The following is a 27105-nucleotide window of genomic DNA, read 5'->3' on the forward strand; positions in this document are numbered from 1 at the left end:
GCGGTGACATGCTGCATCCCCTGAGGGCCGCAGCGCGCTCGCCGCCCATTTTGCTTCCATGCGCGCACCATCGGGCTACACCCGATGGACAGGGAGACGGCATTTTAGACACTCGCGCGAGCCGAGGAGGTGCGGTTTGCTTTCTCTTTCAGACCCAAACAACTGGATCACAACTAACTTCACTTGCATTTGTGCCCGTCTCACCTGGGTTTCTTGCTTCGTATTCTGTACGCGGTGGGGACTGCGTGTCCCTCCCGAAGGGGACCTTTTTCCTGAGGAGCAAGCTTTTGCTGTTTCCGAATCCCTTCTACTGCCATTCCTTAGAGCTAGCCTGTAGCACGGCCAGTTAAGCGACTAGGCTCTTTCAGACGTGCAAGTGGACCGTAGTACTGCTGCCAGTCTGTCCTTGGACGGTGTGATTCCCCTCGTCAACGACGTCACTCCAGGTATATAGCTGACTCCGTGGCCAGGCAACTGGTGTTACCATTCGCGTTCTGTTTGTTGTGCAGTTCCAGCAGACAATGAAGCAAATGATCCAGCAGCAAGCCTGCTCGCCGGTTCCCTCAAAGAACGCATAAGCCGGAGACAAAAGCGAAGGAATTGTGTGTATCTTTATATGGCGCTTGCATTCTTGTGACCCCGGTCGGTCTCGGAAGCAGTGAACGCGAGCTCCTGTTAGAAGAGGAGAACGGCTTGGTCTTTCGGAAGAGAGTAAATTCATTTCAATCCTTTTCAAAAACCTCTCTTGAGTGTAGTCACAACGGACTCGTCTACTTTTGACGTGTGAGAGAGTGTTCACTTTCACTGCCTGTGGAGATAGAGGTTTGCACGTGGGCGCTTTGTTAGGTTTTCGCATGCTCACGTCCCGACTCTCCAAGGGCACATCTTCGAAGTCGTGGTGATTGCTGTGCCACGTAGTTGTCTTTATATTCGTTGGCTCGCTTGCCTGGAACTGTAAAAATTATAGTGAAATTCTTTCGAAACTTCGTCGGAAGTCATACCCGAGTACCTCCGACGAGCTCCCCAGTATTCCCGCTAGCGACGATGACAGCCTGCCATATCATGTACATCAGTTTGCTAGGAGATTCCGGTTAGTGCGCCGGATCGCGGCGCGCACCAAATGCGGCTCCCGAAGGATTGGTTACTCCTAGCAGCTTCCCGACATGCACGTTGAAGATCTCAGCTCCGGGAAAAGCTTTTTGCCGATCAGCCTCGCACACCGGGATGCGCCTCCACTCGGTACTTGGAGCACTCATCACATGGAGTCCAAAACGTTAACGGGTTTCTAGCAAGCTTTTCAGTGGCGCACGCGAGCAACTGGGGGCACACAAGCATTCGCATGTTTTTCCCTTGCCAACGTCTGACTCGAGGCACTGACAGGTTCAACGAACACGCGCTTCCGTGCCATACATGGATTGCGGTCAAAAGGCACGGCTCCGACAGAATCGACAACTATGATCCAAAGCGGATCCGACATTGGTGCGAAAAATGGAAGCCACGACAAACTGACGGTTCGTGACGGCCGCGATGGCGCAGAGCCCAACGTCAAAGCCAGCGTAATTGGCTCCTTGCTTCACAGAACTTGATTTCGCGGTGATTCTCTCACGAGGTGACACAAGTAACACAAGTACTTGCGACCACAGCTGTTTTCCGGATAGCAGGCAGCAGGAAAACGCGAACTAAAACCGAAGTCGATTCCTCGCAACAATGCGATGTGGCATCTACCATAAACCCAGAACACCTCGCCTTCTAGTTCAAAGCTAGCAAACTAGCTTGCAATATTCGGTGTCTTCCTGAGAGACTAGAAGTGCTTCCTTTTGTCTCTGCGAGAGGATGAATTCCAGGCTTTGACTGCTTCACTCCGCTGGCTGATACTCAGTGACAACGCTCTGCAATTTGCACGGACGCGGTGAAGACTGGCTGACGCGGTCTTCCTGGAATGACTCCGACATCGTGCCAGTTCGCGAGTAGAGCCTTTCTCGTGTGAACACCGAAGACTTTCTCGCCGCAGTCTTTTTCTTCTTTTGAATGACCAGTGTTAACTAAGCGTCAAAAGGCTCGATGAGAAGGTAACATTGCGACCGTGAACTGGTAACTGGAACTCACAGCCCTCGTGTCTTCGCTTTCTCCTTCACATCAGGTGTTTCTCACTACTCACTGGCAGGGGACTTCGCAGACCCGCAACACAACAGTCAAGAGAAAATGATGCTAAGCTTCTGGCCGTGAATCGATAAGGCCTTCCGCTGGTGAATGACAGTTGGTCCACGAGTCGGCGCTTGCCAGTCGCACACAGCGGTCCCTGTTAAGAATGTGGCGCCGGAGGAGGAGTAGATACCCCGAGCAGCCTTGCGTGTGCACCGCCTTGCTGCCTGACTCACGACGACACCCCGAGAAAACGCATTCTCCTAGCTACACCCTGTGTCACGCCCTATTCAAGCGTGAAAATGCCTAACGGCTGGTGCGCCTGGGCCGATATTTGTTTGCACCAGTACGTTGCTCCAGTACCGCGTGCCGCGCCCGTCGACTGGCCAGACTGCTGGGTCTGCCCGCCATCTGTCTCAGTCACGAACGCACAGATGTACCTCGACGGATGAAAAGCAAGAGCGGAAACTGGAGCTGGCATGGGGCATTGCAGATAAATCTCGCAAGGATCAGTACCAGCAATAGTGAGGAGTGACTCTGTCCTCTCTCCACTTGCACCATCACTCTCCCTCGGCGTGCCCGCTTCACTCCTGAGGACACACGGACTCACAGAATGTAGCGAATAAATTGATACAGTGGAAGCAGCGTGATAAAAAAAAACACAAGGGAAGAAACTACGTAATACGGCTCGCAGGGGCAAAACTGGCGCAACATCGAGCTCGGGCTGATACAGTACAAACACGGGACGAGCCCGTCAGCAAACCTGGGCTTTACCACAAGTAGCACACGGACAGGAAAGAGATAGAAGCAGGGAGCAGCGACCGAGACCCGTCTCTCCAGGCGCGCCTGTGCGTCGCTGGTATGAAGGGCGGTTACCCGCCCCACGGCGCGAAGCGCAGAGCACGGCTCCTCAACCGCACACCGTGGCCACGACCACGGGCAGAAGAATTCGCAGCGGTCACACGCAAAATAACACGAATCGCTAGCACACAGAAAAAGAGAGAGCAACGCGCTCGCGAAGAATCTGGAAAAAAAGACTTTTCGGTGAGTAGAAGACCCGAGACGACAACTCTGCCTGCTTGCGTGTTGACTTCGCGTCCGTGCCCGAAAAAGTAAGAAAAAAGGGTTCCCGAGACAACTGAAGCACGAAAGACTGACACTGTCTGGTCTCTAGAAAGACTTTTTCCCGAGTGTCACGCGACATGAGTAAGTCCTGACACAGAGTAATCGATTCCGCAGACTTGCCTGCCAGTTCCTCCCCGGGATAGAGCAGTGGTTTGATCCTTGCATCCCCACCCAATAAGCCGGCCATCATGGGAAAATCCTAGTGTCTGTACACTCCCTTCCGTCCGCCCCAACGAGCCAACTACTGTCAGAGAGTCCGCCGTCAACAGGTTGACAACGTGGTCGTTGCCGCCGGAGCCCACCAAAGTCCCAGTGGGGTCACTGGTCAATGCAGTCACGCCTCCAGGATGCAGACTTTCTAGAACGAAAGGCCTGCTCTCACGGACAGAAAGGGATTCTGCGGGGTAGACGCTCACATTACCGTCCCCTTGTCCCACAAGAAGCTGTTCGCCCGTGGCATCGAAAAGACAGACGTTTGCGCCACCGTGCAATTGCCTAGAGGCAGAAGCAGAGCGGGGCTTCGAAATGGAAGAGAGAGAAGTCGTACCCAGTGGCGCCGTGGCTTTCGAGGATCTGTCCGAGGTCGTTTCAAGTGCAACGCTTTTGCCGTTCGAGTTAGTGGTGGCTGCGCTACTTTTTTCTGCGCCTTTCCCGTTTGTCCCAGAGGCGCCTCTCTTATCTGGGCTCCCGGAAGGATTGAGAGGAGAAAGGGAAGCAGGGCTGGTCCGCGGCTGCCCGACAATTTGGTGAGCCGACACCGAAACGCCTGTGCGTTGAGGCGTGCGTACAGTCGCCGGGAGGTCGAAGACATGTAACACATCCCGTCCATCCACGCAAACGATCTGACCGCCCGCTGATCCACTCCAGCTCCCCGTCGACCACGGTTCCGCACACTTTCCACAGAACTCCAAAATCGGAGTGTCCCTTGAGGCGTTGGCTCCGGCTTTCCCGCTGGTGGGAACTCGCACATCAAAGATGCGTACATAGGGCGGTTGCTTGTGAGATTCCTGGCAAAAGGACAAAGGCGAATGACAGGGAAAAGAACAATACTGGAAGAGTATATAAAAATAAATGAATTCTACATATTAAAATGATAGTTAATTTTTTTGGATAAATGAATTAAAATTTTTGAATTTATTAATTCTTTTTTGCTAGTTTATTAAAATTTGATATTGCCTTAGGGTCGAATACACGGGTACTACGCAGCTGCGAACCTCCCGTCTTACCTGTCCCGCGACAGCAAGCACGTCCGGATGATCACCATGAGGAAGTACTAGCGAAGCTCCGGGGGACTTTATTTGTCTCTCACATGTCACATTAAACGTATGCAGAAGCAGGACACTGTCTTTCGAGGCCACAAGAAGGCGCGAACCAGACCTGTTGAAGCAAACCCCTCCTGGTCGGGTTCTTCCCCGGAGCTTCACCGTATCTCTTGCCGGGTAATAGAGTCTCAGCTGGCCAGCAGATCCGGCGTGTTCCGTCGAAAGGAACGATGCAGAAGACAAGGAAGTTGAGAGGGGAGTAGGGGGGAGAGTTCGTGTCGGCTTTCCATTGCCAATCTGGGAGCTGGACGAGGCAGAAGAGAAGTGGTGCGAGAGCACGGCGCGGTCGTGAAGTTGAGTGGAGGTAAGCGGGGGATAAAAAGGCTGTCTTTGCACCTCCAGCTTGCGCGTGTAATGTGCCATCGTTTACGACGACCAGTCGAGAGACGCTTCTGGCGGCGAAAATGAGTGCTCGACCCAGGCGGCCGTACGGGCTGATCGGCCTTGTCGCCTGGGAACTGTTCTGCGTATCCGCCTCGACAAAAAGTCTCTTCCTTCCCACGCAGTTGAGCATCAGGTCGCGAGTATGCGGGCACTTGGACAGGGTGTGGCCCAAGTCACCTTTGTTCACTATCGTATCCAGTGGCTCCGAAGCATGTGGCAGAGGGGCGTGCCTCAGTGAAAGTGGGTTCAACTCGTTGAAAGGCACCCTCCAATGCCTACGGATATCCCTCAGGCATGCTAAGTAACTGGCTAGACTTCTCTGAGGAGTCCGGATATCTGTAGATGTTGAGAGGTATGGACAGAGCTTCCCCTATGCAATGAAGTTGGTCCCAAGTGCGGAAAAACGAGCTGGCCGCGCTCCCGAGGCTTGCCAGAAATGGCAGACACTGAGAGAAGCAAGCAGGGTGCTGTGAAGTAGGCAGTCAACACTGCCAGTTACTGAGAAAGCGACTTTTGGGGTCCATGACGGCGTAGGGGAAATACGAAAAAGCACTGCATGCACATGAGTCGTGAGCGAAAAAGGAAGACGACAGCCCACAAGTTCAGTAGCAGCGGAGGCTGACCAGCTCACAAAACTTAGACTTTCAAAGGTGACATAGAATTCTAGAGCTTTCCTTGCTGACCTGATAAGAAGGAAATGCGATCCTTTCTACTGAGAGCCATTCGCCTGGGAGAACGGATGGTACATCGCATGCGTTTCCCTGAGCGAGACAGCATGTCGCTTAGCCGTTTGTTCGGCGATGTGCATCGGCGTAAATCGATGACAACGGCTGCCAGCCTGGCTCGAGCACGGAAACGCGCCTGCGCACGATCAACGCAAACCTGTCCCACAGCATGGAGAAGGAAAGAATAGCTGACCTTCGAAAACTCTTCCAATAATACTGGCACTCGTCCGTGTGTCGTTGCAAAAGTGCTGTCCTTGACGACACCGATAGCTCTCGACCATGAGGCAAGTGTAGAGCGCTGCTGGTCAGATCGTCTGCTAGCCGTCAGACCAGACAGATCCCATACACCTGCTACTTAACTTCGAGCCGCCCGTCCGTCTTGCCTCCACATCGTAGCCTGAGAGTCCTTAGCGTCCCTGAACTGACAGGGCAAGTCCCCCACGCGTCTACTGTAGCGACTGGTGAGGCAACCGAATCCGACGGCCCGGAGCTACCGTCTGCAACTGGCTTCTTCAGAGCAGACTGGCGCAGCGCACAAGCTTGCTTGGCTTCGCCGGAGCAACGTCCTCGGCACGCTAGTCCGCAGACGTTCACTGGCAGGTGATTCCGTACGTTAGTGCGGCGGCTCTTTGCGGGTGAGTAGCGGACCGACGAAGCCGCATGGGAGGGACACAACTCAACTGCGAGGCGGAAGTGCCCGTATAGCTACCGTTTTCTCTGGAGCAGCACTCTCGGTCAGAGGGCACTCCCGAAGCTGGTGCTGGCGGAGCCGTTGGCACGCACTGCAGTAAGACCGCTGAGCCTTTGCCGGCGCGTATATTCGTTGCCAACTGTCTACCCCGAGAAATCCCATCTCCTTCCATCGTAACAATAAACCCAACTATCCTCAGACTTGTGGGACAGAGCGCCACGGAATACTTCGCTAGACCAGGAGTGATCCAGACAGCTCGAGTTCGGCACCTCACAGACTGATCTCCTGGGGCCTGCAAGCCGCCATTCCGCTCCCAGCAGTCAACAACTTGCGACCCCGCGGACTACCGTAGAAGGGAACACAGCACAGCGCGTCCGGAGACGTTGAGTACGGCAACATGACACACCTGGACCTGCGTTTAGTACGCAGACTCCTCCCGTGATCTGCACGGCCTCTTGCTTCGTAAGCGCCTTTGTTGTCGCTTCTTCAGACACATCCATCCACGTTTACGTCCTCGGGATCAGGACAAGTACAGCTCATACATGCGCACGCCACACTATTGTCCGCGGCTTCTCGCACCAAGCCAACACGCACCCAGCAAAGTAGCCACGGGAGACCCGCACTCTTCCAGCCCTCCATGTCACGGCTCTAGCGTGCTACCGGCAGCCCACATTACGTACGCTACTCGCGCAGGTAGTGACCGGCAAACAGCCAACAGTTTCTCCGTCCCGAGAATGCTCAGTTCGCCTGACTCTACGAGGCCTCCTTCTGGTACACGCCCAGAAGCTTGGAGACCAGCGTTATGCCTTTACTGATCATGCCTGGCTCTGGTGGCTTCTCTTTGTTCATCAGCTTGTACATCCTCTCCAGGTGATACCGGCACTGCTCAGTCCCCGCACCGTGCTCCGATAGGCACGTTGCAGCCGCGCACACCTCTGCGTTGTAAAGTCTTTCTGCGGGATTTGCGGGGGTGACGCGGACGTCTGGCTGTAGCACAACGCAAGTAGGCACTGATACTGACAGGTGGAGTAGTTCAACAGCTAGAAGACATGCCTTGAACAATCGGCCACACACCAGCCATGGACTAGAGAGCCTGGCGGACCGCTTCTGTGTTCAGTGCCTTGCCTGGCATGAGAAGATACGAAAAAGCGGACAGAAGCTCGCCGATGTCGGCAACACCCCGCTCTCTCTACCAGACTGGCCGTCACTCCAGAATGCGCACATATATTGCCGGAAAGTGCGCCTGTACAGTAGTTGGGAGCGTACAATATGTTAAAGAGACTCTCCAACAGTACAGGGGGTAGATGCATAGCCGGAAAGCTCACCTGGACCGTACGCATGCACTGACCGATCCCGTAGCCGGCGCCTTGGCAGAGGAGCATCTGGCGTGGATAGTGAAGATCGTCGAGTTGCATCTGCGGCAAGGCATCGACCGCGGACTTGGCGGCAGTGGGAGGTGGAGCATACAAAAGCGCGGGCCACTGCGACGGGGGAATAGTGGAAGCTGCCATTTTGACCAATATGTGGGTACCCACACTTGCTGGAAACAGTGGGAAACGTGGGTCAGGAACCAGCTTGATACACGTCACCCTAACAGGGCCAAAATGCACGGCTGTCTCGAAAAAGTAGAATTCGGACCGTGCTTATCAGCACGTGACACGGCTTGCTGGTCTATGACAACACAGACCGAGCTCTCTCCCGCTCGAGCACGGGTGGCAGTGACACGCCTGCTCTGTCAGGGGTGGTTGGGAGCGCGGAAAATTGCCCGTCAGCCGGGCAAACTGTTGCGAATTACGGTTGACGTCCTTCCCCAAAAGACAAGAGGGTAGTACGGCAGAGAATAGCATAAACAAAGTTGTCGCGTAGAGTCACTGGCAGAGGGCTCGGTGAGCGAAGGGACTATTTGTGTTCAGCTGCTGCAGTCAGGGGCTTCTCCGAAGCGGCCGGCCAGTGCTAGATCCCAGTCTAGATTTTCCCCGAAGCCCGCAGCCGCAGATCTAAGATTTGTTGGCCTATCAGAGTCGCTTGCTGCCCTTCTGTACTTCCCGCATGCACTGGACGCAGCATGCAAAACGCGGAAGCCGGCCTGCTCCTGTCTTCTTTTTTCTTCTGATCAGCACTCCACTGCAGGGCTCCACCAAGACTACACTACAGTTTGCTTTTGAGAGCTGTTGCTCTTTTCTGCAGTGTTGGGTGATTCCTGAACACATCAGAACCGTAGGGTTTCTGTTTTGCTTTCAGCCCGCGACGTCGAGCCATGGGCACAGCTTGGCTGCTCCGCAAGCCGAGGATTTCAACCCCGTGTTATACAGGTTTTCTTCGACTTCCCCTTTACTCTATTCACTTTAAATCCAGACTGGTGCTTTGTCTTCGAAGGCTTACGGACGATACCTCTGTGGAGCCTGCCTTCTCTGCCCCTGTCCGGCGTCTGTTTTCCGCTGGCACTGTGCCAACTTCCTCAGAGCTCGGCCAGACTGCCTTTTCCTCAGTTCTTCTCCGTGCAGTGCTTGTGCTTTTCTCTCAGTTGTTGTGACACTCGTCTCTTTCCAGAGCGACGGCCGTCTGGTCGATGGTGTCATGTGAAACCACGTTCGTAACTGTACGTCCATTGCCCATGGTATCAAGTTGCCTCCATTGGCTTGTCACGTTGCCTCAGAGCGGGACGAAAGAGACTCGGTTCACGCTTACGACTGGTCCGACTCGTTGAGCGCGTTCACTCCCTCACCCAGACCAGCGAGTGTCTCGATCGAGCCCGTTGTTTTTACGTTTCAAGAATGATCCATTTTCTGCTTCTTGTTTCACGTCAAGGAAAGGTACGCCTCTCCAGGTGGTACTTCCCCCCCGTTGCGGGTGCCGCCGAAGGAGGTTCACGGGGACCCAGTCCGTCTGGAGCTCAAGAAGGTGGGAGTTTCGAGGGCGGGTCATTCTCTATGAAGCAACGGAACGATCTGCTGCGGGAAGCTGCTTCACGTGTTCTACAGCGAAGCGCCAAGCAGTGCAACGTTGTTGAGTGGCGCGAGGATACCAAACTCGTTTTCAAGAGGTACGGACGTATTCGGAGCAGCCTTTTCTTGCGCGGATCCCTGCGGGGTGTGAGGCACGAGTTTAACAGGCGGCCTTCAATTACCGAATCGCCGGTGCTCGTGCTGCTTCGCCCCGGTGGACGCGGGAGGGCGTGATGCTGTGCCCGGGTCCGTGTGCTGGGTACAGCCTGCGGTGTTGCCGAGTCTTGCGTGCTTGTTGGTAGCGAACTCCGCACTGCTTACGGCTGTCTTCACCGTTGTTGTGGCTGGCGTCTGCAGCGTGGAGGTCTACCGTCGCGTGAAACGTGCGGTCGAGCACGTGCCCCGTTTGAATAGAGCGGTGTGGTGCCTGCTGTCTCTGGGACCACAGGTATGCAAGCCTCTATTTCATCGCATGCATCGACAGCAACGAGAACGCTCTGTTGACTTTGGAAGTCATTCATCACTTTGTTGAGATCCTGGACAGATACTTCGGCAACGTCTGTGAGCTAGACCTCATCTTCAATTTTCACAAGGTGAGCTTGAATACGTTCAGTGGTCTGCTACAGTAGTTGATCTCCTTGGTGTACGTGTCCCCAGAAAGCGTACCTGCTTCATACAAACTAGGAAGCCGGCGGTGTGACGGTGATCAAATGCAAACCTGTCCGCGATGTATGCATAGTCTAGAGAAATTATCTATGCATCAAACTCGCAGGTGGCCCATCCACTACTTACGGAATCAGAGACTGGTCTCAGTCTGGACAGGTTCCGTCTTGCCTCTTGTATGGTGTGGGTGTGGCTTCCAGGCATATTACTTGCTGGATGAAATTGTCTGCGGCGGCGAGCTGCAAGAGACTAGCAAGAAAGCCGTGCTGCGGGTGACCAACGCCCAGGATGCACTTATGGACGAGAGCAACGTGAAGGGTGGGACGAAGCTGACGTAGCCCAGTCGCGACCTAAGTTCCTAACTGGTGTCCACATGCGAGAGTGTAGCTGCCGTAAACGTGTTCTGCTTGAGCATCCGGGGGCCCTGCGCATGACGCGAGAAATCTGAAGTGGCAACTGATCTGCGCCGTCTCACACCACCCGCAGTCCGGTTGCACAAGTTGCCACAATGTTGCCCATGAGTGTTTCATCCGAGCTTTCTTTGCCCGGTCAGCGGCAGCAAACTTTTCAAGTGTTATGACGGTTCGCTCCGTCCTGTGCAAAAGTCTTTTTATGCTAAGTCTGATCCGGTGCTTAGACCACTTGTACGAGGGCTCGCCGGGTGCTCATCCAGGCGTGCCTGCGTTCTTTGGTGAGTTCGTGCGCCTCATCTTCCTACGCACATTCGCGCACAAGTTGGAAGTCCGGCGCCCGTGTGCACGTCCTCACAACCACATGCATCTTCTCACGTTTTAGATCTTCCCGTTTCACACAGCGTGTGACTCTTGCTTACTCTACGTGTGTGTAACAGCATCCAGACAGTGCGACCACAGGGATTGCCGGCAACGGGAGGAGACTCCCCCAGGCAGCCATATGCGTAGAACTGTTATAGTGACGCCACCCCTCAGAAATATTGCAGAGGACAGATGCGTTAATCAATTACGGGGACGTTCGGCAGAACTAAACCTGGACAAGATCCGTCCCGAGAGAAAGGCCGGTGGACACACAGTCAATGATACAAGCGTGGGTATTTGACCGGCCCTCCTACTTTCAATGAGCAAACATCCTGTCTACTGCCCCTTCCTTTGAGAAGACTCCGAACCCAAGACGGCAGAACCTCTTGATGAACTGACCACAACTTGCCCAGTTTGCTATTCCTCGATGTCCTGTCTACTGTCAAAATAACTTTCGTACGCGCCAGCATGAACTAACACCAAAAAACAGAGTCTGGCTCGAGAGTTGAGTCACATCTCTATGTTTGAGCCATAAAAGAAATAGTCAGCTTCTTCATAGCTGCTGTTCTCGGGGCTTGGAGCGCGCCGGAGCATTCACGGCATCCGCTTTTGAATAGCGCCTTACAGTAACTGCAAAGGTAGGCTCGAACACCGCGCCTGCGCAGCTTAACCACACAGATACCCTTTTTTGAGCAGCGTCGCCGGAGCATGCCCACTCGGGCAGTGAAGCGCTGCCTTCAGTCCGCCCATCGGACCGGCGATCCACCCGTCGGTCTCGCGCTGGCTGGCTGTCAGCGAATTCGATCCCGAGCAGAAGCGACCGACGAAGATAGCTGTACCTATCGCTGCTACCACAGCCACGAGAACAAGTGGAACTGACGCATATCCGTCTTCTGGTGTGCAACCCTGTCTTCGGGCCCTCGAGCATCTCCCGTCGTCGCGCCGTCGCCACCACTCACCTCGCCACCCCGAAGTATCACTGGCAGGAGGAGCGGCACACGGCGCGGCAGGAGTTCCCTGCGTGTCAGCACCTGGTCGAGTGAGTTCTGACAGAAGTGCAGCGCCGGACCGTTCCACCTCCTCGGCACAAGTTGTGCTTCGCCCAAGCGATGTGTCTTCCCCTCCAAGGCCTTGGCTGCTACAACACACGCGCCCGCACGAGATCATCCGGAGCAACTCGGCTGCGAAGTGTACCGCCGATGCGTAGATGCTTCTGATGTCTCCGTCCACTTCAGGAGTTGTGGACGTCGATGATGATGCTTCTCGTCCTGCCCCTCCAGTGATGTAGCGGAAGAAAGCACAGAGGCGTGCAGTTTGGCGCCAAAATGGAGACCCTCGCTGTCCCGTCTGGCAACCCGTTGTAGAAGCATCTGCACCCTTACGTTGCCGACGTAGCTTCGATATCTTCAGCAGACAGTCTTGAGAAAGACCCGTCTTCGTTAGGTCTCCGAAACTCACAGGAGACGTCGCGACCATGACAAGGAGTTTTTCTAGGTTTGCCTTCATATTCGCTTCTTCAGCTGTGAGCAAGGTGCCACTCCGCAGAAGCTCTTCAAACATAGATGGGGCATGCTGGTCAAGTGTACTTAGGGACCCGGTTGAATAAAGAATACTTGTGGGGGCAGGACCATCCACGGGGAAAAGGGGAGAACCTGCAATTCCCTTGCACGTGCTTCTACGAGAAAAACTGGTTGAATCTCCCAGAGTTCCGCGCCTCGCTAGGCGTCGCCACGCGGTCTCGCTGCGGTGAAGGGAAATTCCACTGGTCCTTCCGGCCAGCTGAAGCGAAGAGGAAGCTGCGGAACCCAATGAACGAAAGCCTTGGACTTCCCTTGGTTCAGGAATGGGAGGAGCGTACGAGCGCGTCCCTTGCAGCGATCTCAAAGGGACACCGGTACGACAGTACCGCGGCTTCGGCCCCCGCTCATCTAAATCGCTGACCGACAACTTCTGAACATGTTCCAGACAAGCTGAGCATACCACGTCACCACTTTCTTCCACGTGCAACGTCTTCACTGCCCCCGTCCAGTCCTCCCCGGATTCCTTCCCATTCGCAGTCAAACCAGCACCAGAGGAAAGCGAATGCGGAGGCGAGGGCCCTCTTATCGGCTTGAGCTCGGCTTGACAATCAATTTCACCCTCTCTCTGTAAGCCGGACGTCTCCTGAAGTAACGGTCCGTCGCAGCTTCCACGACGACAGGCTGGCGGCTTCGAACTCCCGCACGGTTCTGCGTACGTCTTCCCTCTGCCAAGTACTTCACTTGCCGGTGAGACTACCTCGTTCAAAGGCTGGTCAGGCAGCCTCTCTTCCACTTTCCCGCCTGTGCGACCTGTGTGTCCACCCACGCTTTGCCGTCTAGGATGTGCGCTTGACGAACGGCCGCTAGAGGACGCCAAAGAAACAGGTGAAACCAACGATGTCTGCTCCCCGGCGAGGGTCGTCCCGCTTCTGTCACGAGCTGCCGCTGTCGGCCCAAACGAGTGAGACCTGTCCCGGACGGAATCAAACAGCTTCCTGCTGCCATCCGTCTCCTTGCCACCTTCAACCACGGGCAATGACATCTCCGGCTCTTTGGACGTTTTCCTTCGAAGTTTTGGCTGGGCTTCCAAACGATCTATTTTAAAAAGAGGAACAGCCGTACAGCCGCACGCGACACAGCGGCTGGCCCTATTCGCACCGGCTGGAGGTGCATGCGGCACAGGTGACTCGAGAGTAACTTCTCCGGTTGCCACAGGACGAGCTCCAGGCAAAACCGGAGTGCTGGCAGGAGAATCACTGTACTGGAGAGACCCGGGGGGAACGCACACAAGCGCAAGAACGCAACCCTAGACATTACGCACGGGCTATGCGAAAAATGTGATGGTGCAGGATGACTGGGATCCTACACGAAAATGAATCATGTACCATCCTCATATTGTCTCCGAAGTCAGACGGGTGGCTGCAGGAACCAGCCCAAGTTTCTTCAAGAAATTAGATTCTAGGAGAACATCAGCGCGCATACGTGAGAGCCCACGAAGATCCTCGCAGCTCTACTCCGCTTCTGCCAGAAGAAATATACACGGAACCCGCCAATCAAAGCAGTTGAGAAATTCACCGGCAATAACTCACCTCTGCGGACTGATGCCCCCCGGTGCAGGCGGGTTCGGGTTTTGCTACAGAGTCCGACACCTCGTCCTGTGCCTGGCGTGGACAACACACAGACCACTCCCTCAGCACTACTTCAACTGCGAAGGTCGGGCCCCCAAACTGCATGACAGCTGAAGGAACTGTTAACAGGCGTCCCCCTCACAAGCACGCTCCGCTAAACTGCACCAGAGACCGTACTTTCACTATGCCCTGTGCGATGCCCTTGCCTACGACTCGCGCCGCACAACAACCCTGTCACTTGCGCTATCCCGACCACGACTGCACCCAACCATGCCGCCGGTCGCTCTACAGCAGTAGTCCTCCACCAGACTGACTGAACCCAACCTGGTAATCCCCACCAGTTCGCCTCAGTATTTCGTTCGAAAACTTGGAGATTCTGTGAATTTCGGGAGGGACACACTTGACGAGCGACAACAGATGTAGTAGGAGGCCCTGCACGAAATCTCGCGGCTCGAGTACGGTTGTACCGCGACGGCAGCCTCCACTTTTAAGTACAGTTACGTTGAAACGGCATTGTTCTCACCTCCTCTGCTTCTTCGTCCCGGCAACGTGACACGCCAAGCACCCTTCCGACCACCTTGTTCCGCTGCTGCCGGCTTGGCCCCGCACAAGCGCGGCGGAGCTCGTCAACCTGCTGCTGAAGAGCCTTCACCTGCAGCTCCAGGGTGGCCCGAGCCTGCTCGCTTGCCATACATCGGGCGCGATAATCCTGCAAATAGCGGCCCGTGCCGACAGCAGATTCAGTAATGATGAGGGTGAAAGTGATGTGACCGATAGTCTCGACGCGACTCCATATAGACGACAAGCCACCTTACCCGATCTTCCAGTCTCCACGGGGAGCTGGGCATGGATAGCGTGACTGTCACCTGGCTGTCTTACGCCGTTCTTCGGGGCGGAGTAACTGAATGTACCCCGTCTTAAAGAATGCTGGAAAATCGGGGCGCGGTCTAAGGCACCGGTACTCTAAGTCGGCACACTTGTTTGGTAAGGGTATTAGTCCAGACGCCCGTACCCAACTTCCCTCCGTTTCTTCGCGTACGAAGGAGCTATCCTACGTTACTCCAATGACAGTAGCAGCCCCAGAGAGAAGCGCTCGATCTTGAGCCGTTGTACCCGCCCCCCTGATATTTACTGAAACGTACGTGTTAAATTTAAACAGACAAGCCTTACAGCCGATCACCGTGACCACTTCGTCCGTGGAACAGAGCTGAAGTTTACACTCGGATTTTGTCCTCAACTTCCCTTTTCTCATGTGGACTTACGGGCATCTTGTCGAAGAGAGCACAACGTTTCCGGAGCTGATTCACTTGTTTGATAGCCTCCCTCAGGCGGAGTTCAAGTTGCTCCGATTCAGCATACTAAGACATAGCACCCAACCAGGAAGACACGGGAGTAAGCACATGAGTGCGAGGGACTGAATAAATCTTTCGGGTTCAGCTGAACAACCTACAAGCGCTTGTAGTGCGCGGCCCCAAGGGGCCACCTGGAACGACATCAACGTCGAGGGACATCCGGCGGTAACAGACACTGTCCCCGCCAGATGTCTGCCGACGTGGACACTCGTGAATATATGAGAAAAAGCTGGTGCGCACGGCACAACCGCTGCAGATTCAGTACTAGCTTGCATACAGAAGATACACCAGCCACCGCGTTAACGCGGACAGCCAAAGGGATACGAACTCCGGTGACTGACGTGCTCTTTTACAGCAACAAACAGACGGAAAAAGTCTTGTAGCTTTAGCCTCCGGCAATCTCACAGTTATCGTTGCTCGCGCCACATACACACCTGGGCGTCGTTGTCAGCGACAGCCTTGTCAAGCTTTTCGCTCAGAGTCTCTGCTCTCTTCTGGAGGTACGCTACCTGAGAGGAGGACACAGAAAACAAAGCTTTCCCGAAGCTTGAAGTATCAGACACGGCCATACTGCTTACTGATGTGCGAACGTGAACTTGTCACTGGCTTCCACCCTCCGAAGCAGTGGCCTCTCTCACTCATAGAGTGTCCTGCATCTTCTTGCCTCAAGCAGGCGTATACGATCCTACCGGTCCCATGCTACCAAACTTGGTAAGCGCTGGTGGTGAAGCGACAAAACCCCAATGACGCCGTGTGTCGCCGCCACCCTAACACATCTAACAGGCGCTTCGTGCTGGATGACGGTGCATGGACTGCTTGCGGCACCTAAGGTCTGCCTTTCCTGGCCGCAAGTCCCCTGTGTTCTGTTGGACGCCAACACTGTACGCTGCACGACAGTGCACCTCGAAGTAATACAGCGGACTCTTACCTTCTCTTGCATCTTCGTCAGAGTAGTCGCTGTGGCCTCCAGCGCCTGCGCGAGAATGTCAAGAAGCTCTACCGCCGCCTCCAGATCGCATATAGGGTGTCGCAGGCTCGGATCATCGAGGCACCACCCTGCTTGCAGGGGTGTGACCCTCTGTACACCGCTGCCCTCGGAAGAAAAAAATACGTCTCGCGGCTGGGTACTCTCTGCAGTTCTTGTCAGACCAGAGACATGAATCCGTAAGACTGCAGCCAGACTGCGAAGGTCCTTGGCCGTTACGTGCTGCTGGCTGACATCCCCCCCAGCACACCACGGCCAGACACCACCACCTGGAGATGCCCCGTGCCCACTTTCGCGTGTGCTCGACAGCACATCCGCAACGATCGACAAGCCAGATGAAAACGAAGCCTGCTTTTCGCTCAGGTATGGATCATACGGTGCCACAGTGTCCTCCATGTAACACGAAGGTGATCTGGTTGAGGAAGGGCACACACGTGGTGGGTTCCCACAGGAGGGATCCGAAATGTCTGTTTCCCCCTCCGTGGAAGAGGACTCCGGAGACTGCTGAACGGAATCCTTATCTGTGAGATCGAAATGGGTTGGGCCACTTCTCGCACTAGCCGACAACGTAGCCGTCGCGCGGGAAGATTGTCCTTCGAAGGAAGCGCGCGCGGACCTCAAAAGCCGGGAGCTTCCTCCTTTCTCAGCCCCGCACACTGAACTCACAGAAGGAGTGGAGGCCGCTCTCCTCATCACGGCCTGCTGGCACGCCGTTTCTACATCTTCTACTGTCACATGCGAAGAAGTTTCCTCACCCAGGGTCCCCGAGAACGACACGCCCCGGAGGAAGGAGGCAGGAACCCTCTCCGATTCTCCGACAGGGGGAGCTGGCTCCAGCGACCAGAAGAGTGGAGAGCTCGAGCTGCCTAGCCTTAGCGGATGGCCAGTACTACACTCCATCATCTCTGTGGCACGTGAATCCAGAACAGACGGGAGCCAGCTGAATGGCAAGCGGATGAAGCACTTGCAGTGAAAATCTCGCCAAGCAACATCTTTCCAGCCGGCGGGACATGGAGAACGCTCTCGAAATTAAGCCAGGTTCCTTCCAGCAGTACAGATGATCACCAACAGACAACGCAGGGCCAACGCTGGCGAAACTGTGCTACGGGCGCGGCGGAGAGTCATGGGTAGTCTACAATTACCAGACAAGGACGTCGGAAAGTACCGAGAAAATGTCCTATGTAGACGGATAAGCGACGAGCAGGCTGGTTGGGTACAAGCTTCCAGAGGCATCGGAGAAAATCGAACTAAACAATGAAACCGACTTGGACCGGATCGGACAAGGCCGGAAGTGACAAAGCGAGATGCAGTTTAACCCACTAGGGAGAAAGAGAAAGTGTGAAAGAGATCCGTGGCAACTTAACTGCGCAAAAGGAGACAACACGTCACGACCCGCAGAGGCAGCTGTAAATGCCACTGAAACTTCGAGTCTTCGATTGTCCAGCTAATGGCACTTCTCGTAGCGCCAGTTGAGGCTTCCGTGAGCACAGGACCAAGGAGCGTAGGGGCCTTGCAAAGACGCGAAAACGCTTGGCGAGATTGAAAGAGAAAAAGATAACCCCCAAAAATTACTTTTGACAGCCTAGAAAGTGAGCGGCTGCCATCGGAAGTCTAGAGAACGCAGACCACTTGTACGGTCTCGGGGGGACAGGGAGGGCAGCCCGGCAACGCTACGCAACATGCGCCTGGGGGAAAAGGGGTACATCGGAAAAAGGCTGCACATTTTTGATTCCACACGATGGGGTATGAACGATTGCTTTCCAGACAATCCGGGCTACCGGACATAGCAGTCTATTTCAGTGAAGCCACGGGGAAAAACCGCGATGTGGCTATGTGGCTGGTTGGCCACGCGGTGGCAAGTCCCCTACTGGAACTAGGAAGGGCTGCAGTCAGCGCTGCCGTGCAAGAGCTAGACACCACCGCTTCGGCACACGCGCGTATCCTTAACCGATGAATGCAGGATGTGCGAGTGCACTACCCCTGGTGACGTCGTAGGGACTGACGCCGATCTGTGTTTCCTCCGTCGTCGAGTGTCTCTACCAACTGTGTGTATGGGCCCCCCCGGCAGCTTCCACGCAGGTCTGGCTGGCCTTTGGCTACTGCTCCGCCCGGTCGCGGGTAGCATACCGCCGCAGATAAACCTTATGTGCTTCTCACCAAACAAGCTTAGTTTGAACTCCATAGTCTGGAAAATGGAAACTGCCTGCTTTAGCAGCACTGCCCCGATCGAGCAAGCAGGGCTGTCCCAAGAGAGGCATTTGTAGGCGGCCAGGAGCTCAGGACTGGAGTAGAGATTACCGAAGGCGACAGACCAGACAGAATATCTCGCCTAACTGCAAGCTGCTGGGCCAACGCCCAACAGCTTGCGCTGCTCCAGCGCTCACCGGGGCAAAACGATTGATTGAAGGCACGTCTGCTACAATGGGCTGCGAAGTGCCACAGCAGCCGGCGGCCCACTTCAGGGAAGACCACTTCACCGGGACTGGGACTAACAGGTCCCCTGGTCGTGGGACTGTGAAACGCAGAACAGATACCACCCCACCGCGCAAAAAAAAAGACAACGACTTCCGGGGTTGGCGACAGGGAAATTATCGTATGGCAGCTCTAGTCGGCTTGAGAAAGGCAGCAAAATGGTTCTTCCAGATAATCCACCACTACACAGCGAGGCGAAGTCTCCGGCTTGCACCGATGCACTATCGTGGACGTGCAGCCCCAGGTTTGGTTCGCCCGTACTGCAGACAAAGCACGAAGTCCCTTCCCCCGCAGAATATAGGACGGGAAGAGCTATGCATCGTACGGCAGCTCTGGGCTTTGAATTCTGTCGCAATACCAGACTGCTGTCCTCCTCTTCAGGTTCCGCTCCGGCGAGCTCCGTGGTCAGGGGAGCGTCAGCGGGTTGACAGCGAGCCGCTCATCAGCCGTGTTTCAGGAAGAACTGTTCGTGCCCGCAGCTGCGTACGATGCGAGCAAACACCCCGCGCACTGTGTTGCTGTCGTCAAATACTCTCGGCCCCTTGAACATGATAATGCAGGAAAAATCGCAGTCCTCAGACGGCTTTCGCACGCTTGCTGGTCGACGGCGGCGCCCTCAGCTCCCTCGGACCCAACATGAGTCGGAGCCTCTTACCTGAAGATAGCTCAGAGCTTCTTTCTCTATGTCCGGACCCAGACAGTTGGCTTCGCTCACTTCTGCACGCTGGCCTTCGCCGCCGTCGTAGTATTCACGCTCGCTGCAGGGACCTCGGTCTGGCAGCTCCCGCCGTCACGAAAGACGATCGCTCTTTTACCCTCGTAACCTGTCGCTACTTGCTAATCGGGTCCTCAGTGGGCTCTCCTGCAAGGATACCGCCGAACGTACTCATCTGGTTTACTAGCGGAACCGCGTCCTTTCCATTGTGATCTTCGCCTTTGATTCAGGCCTACGCGACGCGCAATGCCGCGCAAGTAAACTAGTCTAAACGCATCAGGACGGAAGGGGGGAGCAGGACTCTCTGCCCTTGTCGTTGTGACTGAGGCCCTTCAAAATTAGGTGCTCCAGTGAAGCTCAGATGACGGCATCAGCAGACCTGGGCAAGGGCGTGTGAAGGGGGCTCCGATAAACGGTACCGGCAATTGCAGTCTTGTTTGTTGCACGCAGTACAAGATCCGATGATGCGGTAAGCACAGTGCAAGCCGCCGTGTCCAGGCTTCTCCGATGAATACCTGGCCAGTGCCGAAGAAAGCCGGTGCTTGTTTCTGTAGGAACCTTGTTGATGAGCTTCTCGCGTGACGAGAAGGGCGCTCGATGTTTCACTCTTCTAGAAAGCGCAGCTACTTGTATCACGTGCCACGTGACAGAGTCAGACAACGTGGTGCGGCGTCGGAGCCCGCTGCAAGCTTGCTTGTACTCAGTCCTCAGCCCGGCGCAAAGAGCTGATGGAGTCTTCCTTACACCTCTCTCCCGCCGCGGCCCTCTACGCTGGGCCCATATCAATAACAGAAAGTTTCGTTACCAGATAGTCGCTCTCAGAACGATGCCGGTTCTTCACGACAAGGGGCACCTCAGTAGCACGTGTCCGTGAGATACTTGCTACGATCCTGGAACCCCAGGAAAGCCAGTGCTCTCTGTCGGTCTTGGCTGGCCAGTCACATCAGTGGGAGGAAAAGTTGGCCGTCTCCCTTGGGTCTCCGCTATACCGATGCGTTCAACAGGACCGTACCCTGGCCTCAGGGCGTGGACAAGAGAACTTCGACTGGATTGCCGTCCCCCCAGCAAAGTCGAACGACTTTGCTGGGGGGACGGCAAGCCATGAGGAACACGCGACAGCTCCCAGGGCCTGATCGGCAGCACGCTAGCGATGCTGTTGAAACCCAGACACACACTTGACTTGCCCTGCCACGTTGCATGCGGCACCAAAACTCGGCGCTTCCTCGTATTGGTAGTTCTTGTCAACTCTCGTTCTAGGAAAAGGTTTTTCTTTTTATACGACGCGACGCTCTCCCGGCCGGTCCACCGATAGAGAATAGTTTTTCGAGCCAGGGCGCTCTGTGGGGCGGGCGTGTCGATTGGTTTTGCTAGCGAACACGTGGCCCACATTCTGTCGACCATCAGCCTCCCAGCATACTCGCTGTGACTATATCCCGTACTGAGACTAATCACCGGGGACCACAGACCTCACCTCTCATTCAGCAAGACTTCTCGTACAGCTGTGTAGTGTTCGTTCGTCACCTATAAGTGAAACTCCGGACAATGCAATGCAGACGCGCCAGCAGTTGCCCTAGCTCCACTGTTGGGGAAGCTGAAAGGTAGCGCACTGCAAGCTCGCCCTCTTGGGACTGCATGGCGAATTCCGTTCCTTCATGCAGTCCTCTCTTTGCAAGCCTTCGTTCCTCCGTGGCTGCGCTTTGGCACCGTTTAAGTGGAGAACTGGAAATGTCGGGCATCCGCCACCGCCTCAGTGTCTTCAAGAGGGGGAATCAAGGCTGTCCGCTTGAAACCGCCTCCGCGTGAATGTGGATGCCCGAGGCTGTTAAAGTCTCTGATTGCTGAAGTATCCCCGGCTATTGAGCGTGTGGGAGTGGTTGCAGCACCATCTCAGCTGGTGCATTGGACTCTCCTAACCGTGGTCATAGTCTGCAAATACTGCAGACCAACCCGTCTCGGTTCAACTTCACACTTGCAAAGCTGTAGAGAGTCCCGGATGCCTGTGTTGCTCTCCATAGTGTCCTTGACCGAATTTAGTTGCCGTTTGAGAGTGGCTGTCTTGGGGTGGCTGAGGAGTCAGCTCCGCAACAGAAGAAAGGACACTTAGCGACCTCCTTGGCCTCCCCGTGGAAGGCTCAATCAGAAGGATGCGTAAGGCGAAGGTCTTCAGGAGTAAGGGGAAAGGGAACGGTGCTCCCTCGCCTTCATCTTCGTCAAGAGAATGTAGGAAAGTGCAGAAGTCGTCTTCGACATGGCGCCCTACGGAGCTAGACGCCTGGACTTTCCGAGAATGTCAGATGGAGGGAATGGCTGAGTTGGAGGAGATGGACGGCGGGTCAGCTCTCATCATTTCTCCTTCGTTTGATTCAGAGCTTTCCACTATCTCTTCAGGAGAGTCACCGAAGGAGAAGAGGAGAAAAAAGGAGAAAGGTAAGGGTCGGGAAACGCCAAACTCTTCGGAAGAGCTTTCCGGAACATCCCCTGTAACTTCGGACTGTGCAGCTGCTGTGCCGCTAGGTGCTGACGACTCCAAGAGTAAAGATGCTCGTCGCGCGCCACGAGCCGATAGGGAAAAGAAAGGGGATAAGCAAACGCGGGACTCAGGACAAGTCGCTTCATCCCAAGTTGACAAAGTGCGAGGTGCCATAGTCAAGAAAAGGAAGAAAACGTCTTCTGAATCTCGTACAGCGCCTCCTGTGGCGAACGGCGCCTCTTCCGCGTTGTCGGCTTGCTCGCCACAATCTGCTAACGATTCTTCCTCCTCTTCTTCAGCTCTTACGGTTGGCTCGTTGCCCCCCGACCGACCGACAGAGATCTCGTTAACAGGGGGCGGCTGTTCACTCGAGGACGCAACAGAGCACTGGCGGCATGTTGTTGAACTGCGAGAGGCTCTACCACTTTGGTGTTCCGCTGTTGATGAAGAGTCACTGGACCTTCTTCACCCTGCTATCTTGCGGTCCCTGTATGATAACCGGTTCGTGCGGCCCACGCCGATCCAGAAGGCTGTTCTGCTCCCCTCTCTGAGAGACAGAAAAGATATTGTCGGAGCTGCCGAGACCGGAAGCGGGAAGACCCTTGCTTACGGTGTCCCTATTGTATGCAACCTGCTTAGCCAGATGCTTCGGCGAGCCGAGAAAGAGCTGGAGAAGAAAACAATGTCGAAAACTCGGAAAAGAAAGCGAGGCGCACCATCTGGGGAGGAACTCACGGGTGAAACTCTGGAACTGGATCTGATTCCTGACGAAGCGGCGGAACTTACTCGATCTGACGATGAGAACAATAACAGCGGGAGATGCGCCACAGAGATGACACAGACAGCTGACCGGGCAGGAAAGGCTTCTCCTCTGTCAACTTCCCAGAGAGGAAAGGCGGAAGGTCCCGAGTGTCTGGTAGTTGTCCCCAGCAGAGAGCTGGCCCTGCAGGTGCAAAGGCATTTAGCGGTCTTGTGTGCACATACCCCCATCGCCCTTATATGCTTAGTTGGTGGTCTGGCGGTACAGAAACAACTGAGACAGATCGGTCGCCTTTCTCCTTCAATTGTCATCGCTACACCAGGGAGGCTCTTCTCCGTCATCCAAGAGGCACGTGCGTTTGTTTCCCGTCTTAACTCTAGTTCTCCAAGAATTTCTCTGGGCGGGCCTGACGGTGATAGTTCTCCACATACCTCATCTGCCTTAGTGTCAGCTGATGGAATGCTCGACGAACCCGTGGGGCCTCCTGCCTTCTTTGGAACGTCACGTCAAGGTCTTGTAGCACGGGCTCACATGTTCATGGCGAACTTCGAAAAACTTCGGTTTGTTGTCCTGGATGAAGCAGATCATTTGATGCAAGAAGGTGGTTTCCGTGAGATGCGAGATCTGTTGGATGCTGTCTACGGCCCGTCTCCGAATCCGTGCTCGAATACGAAAAAGACGCCACGCAGTCCGGGGGGCATTGCCCACGTAGTGGGAAGGCAGCGTTCTATCCAGACATTTGTCTTCTCTGCTACTCTTGCCATTGGCCCGGGAGGAGAGACGAAGGACAAACGTGGATACAAGCAAAAGAACCGAAACTTGAAGCCTATGGAGCTGCTCATGGAATGCGTGAGACTACGGAAGAAGCAACTATGTATCGTGGATTTCACAAGAGGAAAAAAGAACAGGCAGGACGGCCCAGGTGAACTAAGCCGGTGGGACGAAAATGAAGACAGGGACTATCAGGCGGTGACGCTCGGAGACACAGAAAATACCGCTACGGAAGGGGGGCCTGTGAAGCTTCCAGAGGGACTTACTGTAACGTGCGTAAAAGCAGCAGCAGAAGAAAAGGTGAGAGTGCGAGCGTGCGCGCTGTTTGTTCCTTTCCCGCCACTTACGCATGTGAACCCACGGCCGGCCAGTGCGGGAAAGTTCTCCCACCGCCATTACAAGACCTTATGTGACTGGTGCGGTGTAGAGATGTGGAACAGCAGATTACAGAGCGTGACACTCTAATATATATCTCCCCGCGTGGTCGCCTTGTTTGGACACCCTAGGGCTTGCAGTTGTCAGAAGGGAACTGGTTTGTGGGCTCACAAGGGACTGTGAGCCAGCAAGCTGTGCAACGGCTGACAGTCCAACCAGTTGTTACGTCTGCAGCTGCTGTAGACGCGAGAGGGCTTTATGCACTCGTCTAGTGTACGCACGGAATGGATTTACTCCGTATAGTGCACAGCAAGATACTTATGTGTCTATGTGAACATCCGTATCCACTTGTTTACCTCCGCGGCGCAGCCAAGGTGCGAACACATCCGCGTAATCCTATGACCGCTCTCCGCAGTGTTCCCTGAGTGCAGGCAACAGCTGGGTCGTGAGTCTGTCTCCGGGCATGCCCATGTTTGTATAGATCGAAGGGCTCACCCTCTGTTGAGAAAGAAGTGCCAGGGCAGTTCCCAGCGCATGACAGATGGGGGACATAGCGAGAAGTGAACACTCCGCCGGTGTTGTTGCGGCTGCTCGGTGATTCGCACTTACCATTGTACGGACTACAGAGAGGTTTCCTGCGCACTGTGTGTGCGGACTCACGCTGACTCCCCGTATATCCGGACTGCGCGGTACCGTGTGTGGCAACTTGTACCTATGCAGGAACTGTACCTAGGCCTGTTCTTATTGACGCTGTTTTCCAAGCGGGCTGACTCCCGACTGAAGGCTATCGTCTTCGTGAACTCTATTTCCTATGTCTACCGACTCGATCCCATTCTCAGGTAGGGGGTCAATGATGACTACCGGCTTAGCAATTGCCTTTATCAGACGCATCTGAAAGATGCATTCCTGGGCCTCTGCTTCGTGCACAGGAAGTTTTCGCGTTGTAATTCTCCTCAGACACAATGACACGGCAGTCTGCCTCTTTTAGGGCGTGAGCTATACGCATTGCCACGGGTAAGGCATGTCTTCAAGGTGTGTTTTCCCCATGTCGTGTAGAGAGCACGCTTCACAGAGGCTGCTTTGGTGGGGAAGGCTTTGACAGTAGCGGGCTTTGTAGTCGTCTAAAGGGACTAACAAAATATTTTGGCACGGCACACAACTTAGGTTTACCCGAAAGCGCCGAGGAGCGTAGAGTTTCAGTCTGTTTTTGTAGGAAGGCGCACTGGGCACCCAGTCTGCTGCCTGGCCGTGTCCGCAGAGGCCGCTGCGAGTTTCACTGCGCTTCTGAAGACGCTGCCGGAGCAGCGGTTCCTTGGAAACGAATAGACAGCTTTCACGCTCCTTGAGCGATGAAGCCGTCCGGCTTGCTTGAGGGCTAGGTGTCCTCTTTCCTTTTGGATGATGCTGCAGCCTCATGCTGAGACGGGGCCGGGATGGCACCGGGGCAGACCCTGGCAGCCCCATGGACGCTTCCCTACTCACTGCAGAGGTTGTTGGACTTCATTCAAATTTGCAACAGAAACAGCGACTAAAACGTCTAGAACGGTAAGAGTTTAAACTTGGTCCTGGAGTTGCGTGGGTGTTCGTACAAATAAGAAAGTCTAGACGTCGGCATTGATTGACTGAGCCACGGGGGCAACATTGTGTTACTCGCATCTCTGTGAGTAAGGTTCCTTCTCGCTAAGGTTCTTCTGTTTCGTTCGGGGACGCAAGGAGACAGAGGTCTAGTGAACTCATCAAACGGAAACACTTTGTGATTGGCGGTATGAACCATTGACTGTAGTAGTACTGCACACGTATCACGGCGGGGTTGTCTTGGCTGTTTCCTTTTTCTCTTCCGGCGTACCTAGCGGGTTGGAAGCACATGCGACAGTGCTTCCTACTCCCCCTGCTCTGTCCCGCGTTGAGGAAATCGCAGGTGAGGGTAATCTTCGAATTTTTCTGGCCGTGCGGCTGGACCTAATTTAGGTCATTTTGTGTGATGTGCAAGACAGGTTCCAGAAAGCTCCCCGGGGAGTGCTGGTCTGCACGGACGTTGCCTCTCGTGGCCTTGATCTGCGCGAGGTGCGTGAGGTGGTTCATTTTCAAACTCCTCGATCTGCGGCAGTTTTTGTCCATAGAAGCGGACGAACTGCACGAGCCGGAGATCCTGGTAAGGCCCCGACAACCGGCATCCGCTTTTCATTCTCAGTCTGCTGTGGCATTCTGTTTCCTGTTCTCCCAGCGGTCGTGGGTGGTACGTCGTACCTGCAGATGAGGCTTAGTCGATACAGATGTAGGGAAGACTGGGGCGCCCCAGCGCCTAATCAGGAAAACAAGATCAGCTACCTTGGTAGTGGGTTACCCATTTTGTTTGAGCGGATACGTCGCTGGTGAAGTCCGGAGTGACCGGTACCCCGCGCTTCCACAGGGTCCTCGAGGCTAGACTGTGTTCAGAAGTAAATTCTGATTTCACCAGGGACAGGTGGACTGCGGACCCCGTGTCGGCGTGCCGTCTCGGTAGCCTGCGACTGATTTTTGGCTTGTTTCGGCAGCTTGACTCGGTGTAATGCGGAGAGTGTGATACCAAAAGGAGCTTTTTCCCCTATGTATTTTCATCCTAGGGTCAGCGGTCGATCAGAGGCTACCTACCTAGAGTCTCTCTGGGAATGAGCGATCTTTAGACAGTCCCGTTAGTGAGCACCAAGAAAACAGGGCAGTGTTTTGTTTCTGGCGTGATGTATAGATATTCACGTGCATATGTATTTATAGGACGTAAGTGCGCACAGTCGTATTACCGAGTCTAGCGCGCATTGGCAGGTGAATAACGCGAACCCGGAGTGGCAGCCACAACGTGAAAGGGTAGTCACGCTTCCCGGTCGGTCCATCCTGCCCGTGTCATGTTTTCGCCCCGCAGCAGTGTGGTTCGTCGTGTAAGCTGTAGGCTTCACTCTGGGCCACCTGTTCGATGTGATGGGAGAGAGTGTGTGGCAGCCCTTTGGGCTGACTTGCTGCCGTGGTGCGTTCCTTCTTTGCAGGCGAAGTCGTCTGTGTTTGTGAGCCCAAAGAGATTCCTGACTGGCTCCGGGTGCTGAAGCCGCTCCAGATTCAGCTAAGCAACCTGGATCAACCTCAGTGCATGCGGGCCTCCTCCCGAGCATACAGCCAGTTGTCCAAGGTCAAGCGGATTCTGGCCCTTGCTGCAGAGGTTGACAGTGCTGGCCGTCAGGTACGTCTGCATGCGCTGGCAGACCGCGTTCGTGGGCTGAATTTTGCCCTGTTGCAACTTCATCCTCGGACCGCGTCGG

General features: G+C 54.9%; 5 protein-coding genes across 5 annotated transcripts in view; 3 read left to right on the forward strand and 2 right to left on the reverse strand.

The window, feature by feature from the left end:
• Positions 1-502: 502 nt before the first annotated feature.
• Positions 503-937, forward strand: CSUI_004667 (uncharacterized protein; the record flags this gene model as incomplete). The annotated part of the gene is made up of 1 exon (XM_068064852.1): positions 503-937. A coding segment is annotated over one exon (135 nt), but the record flags the coding sequence as incomplete, so codon positions are not given.
• Positions 938-1157: 220 nt separating this feature from the next.
• CSUI_004668 (wd g-beta repeat protein) lies at positions 1158-8391 on the reverse strand. Its single transcript, XM_068064853.1, has 5 exons — positions 7715-8391; positions 5892-7376; positions 4494-5525; positions 3388-4274; positions 1158-2732 (listed from the first exon to the last, which is right to left on the reverse strand). Exons 3-5 carry the CDS (start codon positions 4950-4952, stop codon positions 2429-2431), a joined length of 1650 nt encoding a protein of 549 aa, XP_067923169.1. The 5' UTR covers positions 4953-5525; positions 5892-7376; positions 7715-8391; the 3' UTR covers positions 1158-2428.
• Positions 8392-8456: 65 nt separating this feature from the next.
• Positions 8457-10489, forward strand: CSUI_004669 (ap-1 complex subunit sigma-2). Its single transcript, XM_068064854.1, has 3 exons — positions 8457-9432; positions 9783-9927; positions 10198-10489. Exons 1-3 carry the CDS (start codon positions 9164-9166, stop codon positions 10333-10335), a joined length of 552 nt encoding a protein of 183 aa, XP_067923170.1. The 5' UTR covers positions 8457-9163; the 3' UTR covers positions 10336-10489.
• A 457-nt stretch (positions 10490-10946) lies between these two features.
• On the reverse strand, positions 10947-18048 carry CSUI_004670 (uncharacterized protein). The gene is made up of 6 exons (XM_068064855.1): positions 16199-18048; positions 15705-15779; positions 15181-15276; positions 14442-14627; positions 13880-13951; positions 10947-13551 (listed from the first exon to the last, which is right to left on the reverse strand). Exons 1-6 carry the CDS (start codon positions 17156-17158, stop codon positions 11437-11439), a joined length of 3504 nt encoding a protein of 1167 aa, XP_067923171.1. The 5' UTR covers positions 17159-18048; the 3' UTR covers positions 10947-11436.
• Positions 18049-20165: 2117 nt separating this feature from the next.
• CSUI_004671 (dead deah box helicase domain-containing protein) overlaps positions 20166-27105 on the forward strand; it is a gene marked incomplete at its 3' end in the record, with an annotated part of 7460 nt that continues 520 nt past the window's right edge. The window contains exons 1-5 of the mRNA XM_068064856.1: positions 20166-23743; positions 24539-24657; positions 25229-25363; positions 25813-25970; positions 26836-27026. Of these exons, the coding sequence (XP_067923172.1) occupies positions 21587-23743; positions 24539-24657; positions 25229-25363; positions 25813-25970; positions 26836-27026 (2760 nt within the window). The remainder of the gene's footprint in view (positions 23744-24538; positions 24658-25228; positions 25364-25812; positions 25971-26835; positions 27027-27105) is intronic.

This window comes from Cystoisospora suis, assembly GCF_002600585.1.
Source record: "Cystoisospora suis strain Wien I chromosome Unknown contig_2214, whole genome shotgun sequence".
Lineage (NCBI taxonomy): Eukaryota > Apicomplexa > Conoidasida > Eucoccidiorida > Sarcocystidae > Cystoisospora > Cystoisospora suis.